General features: G+C 37.3%; 1 protein-coding gene across 1 annotated transcript; it reads left to right on the plus strand.

Annotated features, from left to right (window-relative positions):
* Nucleotides 1-2,586: 2,586 nt before the first annotated feature.
* Nucleotides 2,587-5,118, plus strand: six3b (SIX homeobox 3b). The gene is made up of 2 exons (XM_017482847.3): nt 2,587-3,416; nt 4,321-5,118. The coding sequence occupies exons 1-2, from the start codon at nt 2,725-2,727 to the stop codon at nt 4,487-4,489; spliced, it is 861 nt and encodes a 286-aa protein (XP_017338336.1). The 5' UTR covers nt 2,587-2,724; the 3' UTR covers nt 4,490-5,118.
* Nucleotides 5,119-7,557: the final 2,439 nt, after the last annotated feature.

Below are 7,557 nucleotides of genomic sequence, written 5' to 3' on the forward strand. Positions count from 1 at the left end.
TATTATAAATACACATTCTAAATATTTTAGAAATGAGCTCATGAGTCGGGGTTGGTGGCTTTAGAGACTATTAGTGCTACACATAAATGTTTCATTCATTCAGTGGCCAGGTGACGTTCTTTACATCCAGCTTAACTGATCACATGAAAATATTATTCTGACAAATTCGCTGATCTCAGGCATCTCCACATCTGCCCCAGTATTGATAACTAATGCACCATACAGCATTTTTATATGATAAACAGCAGGTTTCTGAAATGAACAGTTGCTTTTTCTTTTGTTCTTTGTATAGTCTACATAATAAAATATAAATATATTCACATATAGGACTCTTGAGACTGCATTTCATTTGGTTTGTGGTTTTAGATTGTTCTATTACTTAAAGTAACAACACCCATTAATGAAAATAATGTAGTATAAATAATAGTTTATAGACAGGAAATATAATAATAATAATAATAATAATAATAATAATAATAATAATAATAATAATAATAATAATAGCTATTTATATAACATTGGCTGCAATAAATTAATAGATAGTTGAGACATGGTCATGCTCTAAATAAAGTAACAAAATTACAGACAATAACATGTATAATATCAGCACATAAATTGCATAAAATATCTTTCATTGTAAAATTTTTGTTATAATTGTGCATTGTACAGTGAAATGCTGTTCTGCGCCCGGTTGATGTTGGAATGGTTGCTTACCTGTGAGAGAGACGCAGAGCAATTCGGAGGCGAGAGCGACCTGTTGCACACCGCCTGAGGTGCGTGTGCGCTTGTGTGTGCGTGTGTGTGTCGCGTTTTCATGTCCTTTTCATTGAGCTAGAAAAGCAAACTGCGCCCCAAGAAGAGTCTCTCCGACAGTTGCAACTCATTCGTGTGCGGAGGTCCGTTCACTGGGTTCACTTCTGAAATTCTCCTCTCACCTAATAAAGGATTAACTCTTAACGTACAAGGTGCATTACTAGAGCTGTTTTTACATGGAATTAAAGCAAACATTACGAGCTCAGTCGTTTAATTTTGTTATGAATAATAATAATGATAATGATAATGATAGTTTTAAATACAATTTCAGATATTAGCATTATTTTGTTTTAATTATTTTTATTTTATTAATTTTTTTTAGGGGGCGGTTTGTTTTTTCCTGTAGCTATGTATAGCCATTTCCCTTAGTTCTCCTGGGTACTCAAATACTCTCACTGTTTTTATCTCCATGTTTAATTTCTTACCACAGTTAAACTGTTATGATCATGATTCATTTTGCAGTGTAAATAATTAGTGTTTTCAATATAGGAAATCATGGGAGAAATTATTTACATATGTATGCATATATATAGCAGATAGGCTGCAATACTGATTATATGTAGCATTATTAATACTGACCGTATAAAGCCTCATAGTTATCACCGATTATATTTATTGATTTAGTTAGTTAGACAGTTGGTGTCGGAAGGTTCTTACTCAAATATTTGTGTATTTGTGTCCCCTCCATACGCGTTTTCCGAACGTAAACAGAGGCCAGGGCTCGCAATAAACAGGACATTCTCCGAGTTAACTAATCCTGATAGACAAAAGCAGCCTCATTACTTACCTACGGGGTGCAAGATTAGTGCTTCTGTTTACAGCGATTATCATGTCAACACCTGTGCATATTAAAATACTTTAAATCTCACATTAGCCATGCAACTCTTTTACACATTCCATTTTTATTCGTGCGACGTTTCATTTCCCCTATAAGAGTAAATATGAATGGTTAATTTGTTATAGTGACGTTGCTTTGGCCGTGAGAGGCGTCTCCGATTGGGGAGAAGGCCATTAGGCGCTAAGCCTCAGGATAAACAGACAATTAGGCCAAGTGAATTCACTTGTTTTGTAGCATTAATTACACGCTTTGTGCAAACAAAAAGGCCATGTAAAAGAATGCAATTTGACTCAGACTTGGCAATCCGATCTTGTCTCCCTCCTTGATAACTTTTATTTACATTTATATTTAGGTAGTTATCGCCTCATTTACGGAATGAATTTTCAAATGGTGTCTTCGAGGGCTTTTGGTTTATTAGAGATGTGTGTAAAGTAGGATTTCTGGGTGTTAAACTGCAAAATAATAATAATGCTGGATTATTGTTTTCTGAACAACAATAACAACGCCTGTAAATAAATTATTCATGTTTTTGCAATCTGGTCAGTATTTGAAAACTTGAAGATGGTTTGGAGATGATCTAGCCTAGGATATTTTACCTTAACTATATCCCCAGTATCTCAGCTAACACCACAATTTATTTTACTCTTGGTTCAAACAACCTTTCAGTCTTCACCAGGCGCCTTGAAGTACATCGCTTCGCTTTCTTCACCAATGTGATACTAAAATAATACAGAGCCGCTCCTCCTGCGCTGTTGTGCTCCGCGGCGCGTAAACGGAAGAGCGGCGGCTTCTGATTGGCGCGTCGAGAGGAGCCAAAAGCTGTGGAGGCTAATGACTGGCACTGCTTGACAGTGATTGGCAGGGGCTGCCATGACAACCACAGCACGACACCAGCAAGACCAATAGAAAAGCGAAACAAAATGTTTCAACGTTACACTTCAGTCTGATTAAGGGTAGACATTACAGACTTTTCGCGGCCGAGCGGTAGAACAGCGAAAACTGCGGAAACGGCGAGTTGTTAACCTCGCATCTTTTCTTTCTTTCTTGTTCGTTTGTCTCCGGCCGGTCACTCCATGGTTTTCAGGTCTCCTTTAGAGCTTTACCCCTCTCACCTGTTCCTCCCGAACTTCGTGGATCGCCCTTTGCTCCTAGCGGCCAGCCTCCCTCGCCCAAGGTCCCCAGACGATCCGGCCATGTTCCAGCTGCCCACGCTGAGCTTCACGGCCGAGCAGGTGGCCAGCGTGTGTGAAACCCTGGAGGAGACGGGTGACATCGAGCGCCTCGGTCGTTTCCTTTGGTCGCTGCCGGTGGCGCCAGGCGCATGCGACGCTATCAACAAGCATGAAGCTATCCAACGAGCACGCGCCGTGGTCGCCTACCACACGGGCAGCTTCCGTGAGCTCTACCACATCTTGGAGAATCACAAGTTCACCAAGGAATCGCACGGCAAGCTACAGGCCATGTGGCTCGAAGCCCACTACCAGGAGGCCGAGAAGTTGCGCGGACGCCCACTCGGACCCGTCGATAAGTACCGTGTGCGCAAGAAGTTTCCACTGCCGCGTACCATTTGGGATGGCGAGCAGAAGACGCACTGCTTTAAGGAGCGGACGCGCGGCCTTCTGCGGGAGTGGTACCTGCAGGATCCGTACCCTAACCCGAGCAAGAAGCGCGAGCTGGCGCAGGCTACCGGACTCACCCCCACCCAGGTGGGCAACTGGTTTAAAAATCGACGGCAACGAGACAGAGCCGCCGCCGCCAAGAACAGGTCAGTACTCCACTACTGAGAAATACTTCTAAAATATGTAAATAAAATAAAATTAAATTAAATAACTATTACCAAAAGATAAGAAGGATAAATTCCGTTAAAAATCGCAATTTATCCACCCGATTTGTTTTCCTGATGACGCTTAAATTAAGTGTTTAAATATTTGGGAAACTTATTTATATGTTAATAAGAGTGCGCTTCATGTCTTTAACAATAATCATCATGTGGATGGTGTTTGTGATTAATTTAGTGAACCTGTTTAAAGGTTGTAAAATGGCTTTTGGTAAATCGAAAGTTTTGAACATAAAAATATATATTAAAATAAATCAATCTGCAAAGGTTATTAGGCTCATTGGAAATTATTATTATTATTATTATTATTATTATTATTATTATTATTATTATGATGATGATGATGATGATGATGATGATGATGAGTAGTATTATGTTCTACCCATATTTATAGTATATTAGAAAACTGTTTTAAAAAATTAATGTAATTGTGCAAATTATTGTGTTGTGTAATAATTCCTTGTCCATGGGTATAGCTCCTCATGTCAGACATCACCAGTTTCTAGTTTTAATCCCGCTAAGATCCAATAAGGTCAATATGTGTTAATATTTTCTCCTCTAGTGTATAAAGTGTGTGCTGTGCTTCACGGAACTGCAGTTTGTAAATCTGGCCTGTTCAGCGTCAAATAAACAAATAAGAACTGGCGAATGTTTGTTTAATAAACGAATAATGTTGTTAGTAATTGAATTTGCACACTAAAATGTGCTCGGTTGTAGTCAGAGTATAATGTGGATATTATAATATGCTATATGTGAACTGTGGTAATCTAACTGTGAATAATGATGTGTTGGTGTATATGAATTAATCTGAATTCCTGTATGTTTGTTGCAGGCTGCAGCAGCATGCCCTGGCTCAGAGCGCTCTCCGCTCGGTCTCGGGTCCCGGGTGCGCGCAGCGCGCCTCCGCCTCTCCCAGCAGCGCGAGCGTGTGCAGCGGCGAGCGGCCCGATCCCGGCACTGTGCTCTCCGTCACCGACAGCGACTCGGACTTCGACGTATGACACACAGGCGTTTGAAAACATGGAAATTTGGACCTGAAAATAAACGAATCAAAAGAATAATAACAAACTGAAAACTAACAGCGTGGGTAGCGGCCATTTTGGCCTTTGCCGTTGTTCCTCAAATGGAGAAAAGCATGCAGTTTTTCCAAGCGCTTCAGTGGACAAACACGCTCTTTCTCTCATCTCCCTTTTGCATGGTCATTTGTGAATATTTCTGGACGGTTATGGAAAAGCACTAGGAGGATGAATTGTATAGAGACGCCATTTTACCTCTTTTCTGCTCTTGTACCCCCCGCAAAGCGGACTGTTTGAGTTTTGTATTTATCAGACAATCGTGGAAGTCAAAAGCACCTTTAAGCCGTCTTCTCTGGCTTGACAGCAGATGTTCAAAGTTTGCGTTTATCTCGAGATTTTATATATTGAATTATCAGTGTATGATGCGTTTTTTCTCTCTTTGGTCTAGGCTGTACTAGATATGCTTGTATAATAATGCAGTTACGCCATCCTAAAGCATCTTTCCTTATTTTGTGTCCTTAAAAGTGTCTGTAAAGTGCTTTGAGATTTTTAATATCTGCTCATTTGTTCATTTTTATACTGTAAATGGGTTAATGGCTCTGAAAACGCAGTGTTATGAGTCACTTTTATGCAAATAAATATAATTTAATATTATAACTATAGCCTATTTGTTTGTGCTTGTATTGAATGGTGAAATTTCCCCAAAACACGATATCCTCAAGTTTATACAGTGCGATAGTCGTTTATGGATTGTGCAGAATTTTAAAAAATAAATAAATAAATAAATACATTAAAAAAAACCGTTCAATAAAATAAATAAAGAAAAAAAAAAGAAATCATAATTATAGCCTTTTATATCGTTAGATATATTCTTATATTATAATATTATAATTCCTGTGAATTTTGCGTAAGGTCCGGTTGATGAGCTTGAAATTTCTGTAATCAAAACTTGAAATCAATATATTTGTTATTATCCAACATATAAGCGGTAGCCTGTTGTTGTTGTTATTATTATTATTATTATTGTTGCTGTTGTTGTTGTTGTAGGTATTATGGGTTATTATTACGGGGTTTGTTTTTAATTATAGGCTTCTGTGAGGTTATTAATTAAATGCGCAAATTGTGCAAGATTTTTGCGGGTGGAATCGTTCCACTAAACAGCTTTGCTTTGACCTACAAATGGTCTCCACTAAACCAGAGAGATAAGTTCTGTCATCTTTTTCATTAAACTGGCATTTTAGAAATAATGATATCAAACTTTAACTAGTTACAGCGTCACATCTGTGCATTCGGAGTTCATCGAGAGAGATGACAATTTTATGTTTTTATTGATACATCTAACGGTTTTATTAATACATCTAAATTCGGTTGTCAGTAATGTGTCAGTTATAGGAAAAAAAATAAATAGCAGTTTGTATCACATCAGGCTATCCTCCCCCCCCCCATCACATCACCAAAGGCTCTGTGAAAAGAGAAAGGTCTTGCATATTTCTCATCGCCTTTCGTACAGGAGAGCTGTGTCTATTATTCTGTGCATGGTTTTTCAGTCCTGTTTCCCCTTTTGAACACAACTTCCCATTAGTGTTTATTCACGCGGCAGTTCCCCTTGACCTGCATTCACTGCCCAGCATGCACCAACACAAAACGGGTCTCACCTCTGAGTAAATTCAAGTAGGGTTTTTGACTCACAGCTAACTCTCCAACACATTAGCTTACTCTGAATCGCCTAGCGATTGAGCAGTGTGCTAATGAGAAAACGAATCTTATGTTTTTTTGTTGTTGTTTTTTTTTTAAATCCCCTTTACTAATATATGCTACTATAATTCTGTGATCTATGATTTTAATCAGTGGTCTTCGTCTAACAAAACCAGACTATACTATACATTCATTCGGTGGATTTTCTACAATTGGGCGAATGTAAAAATTGAATTCTCCTTAGAGAAAAGTCTTCAAAAACTTCATTTGAATAATCACGACTTTCACGTGGATTTTACACGTGTTTTTTTTAGACACTTGTTTTAACACCTGTTATGTTTGACATTATTATTATTATTATTATTATTATTATTATTATTATTATTATTATTATTATATGTAATGTTTTACATATAATGGTTTTCATCGCCTGTGTGTTCGCATATTACTTGCAATCACGTGTGGAAAAAAATACGATCACATGTAAAATGTATGTGATTTTCCGCCAGAGTATAAAACAACAATCGTAGCTTTATTTATTTAACGGGGACGATACACAGTAATCAGCATCAGTAGGCTTATTAATAATGGAAATGTGTTAGAAAGGACAAATTTTTATTTGCTGTTCTTTGCTGTTCTTGGGCAGGTTCAAATATAAGGAAATGTTGTCAACATATTTCACATAATGTTGTCACATGCATGTGAAAAACAACTGTATTGAGACTCCATGAAAGAAGGGAATTATTATTGTGATTTCTGTGTAGATTTCAGCTGGTCAGAGTACATAAACAGTGATTATGACATCACTTTATTCTATATAAATGTTATACATATAGACTGCATATTCAAACACATACATATACTCTAATGCATATCTGTGTTGGTGTAGGCGTATTGTCGCTGGGGTGGTAAATTGAAGGGTGCATCTTTTGTAGTTTTACTTACCCGGAGAAGTAAATGTAGAAATACATTTTCATGGCCTGTGAAATACATTTTCCATTGTTTGTACCTTAAGAAGATAAAAATGCCTGCCTGTCCTCCTCTGACTGCAGCAACTCCTTTACAAACAGCACTATAACGTTGTAACCAAATTGCTAAACTATTTGCACACTGTGTTTTAGTTCTAATTCCTTTTTGTTTTGTTTTTTTATTATCTATAATATGTCTTGAGGTCGGCTAATTAAGGTTTTATTTATTTATTTATTTATTTATTTATTTATTTATTTATTTATTTATTTATTGTTTTACCACACATAGATCAGGAAGAAAAGCTCCTGGTGACCGGTGATCATTTATCCTTTTGTTGTTTGTGGTTTTTATGTATTTATTTTTATTTTATTTAAAAAAAATGAAATCAA

The sequence above is a fragment of the Ictalurus punctatus genome, chromosome 13 (assembly GCF_001660625.3).
Source record: "Ictalurus punctatus breed USDA103 chromosome 13, Coco_2.0, whole genome shotgun sequence".
NCBI lineage: Eukaryota > Metazoa > Chordata > Actinopteri > Siluriformes > Ictaluridae > Ictalurus > Ictalurus punctatus.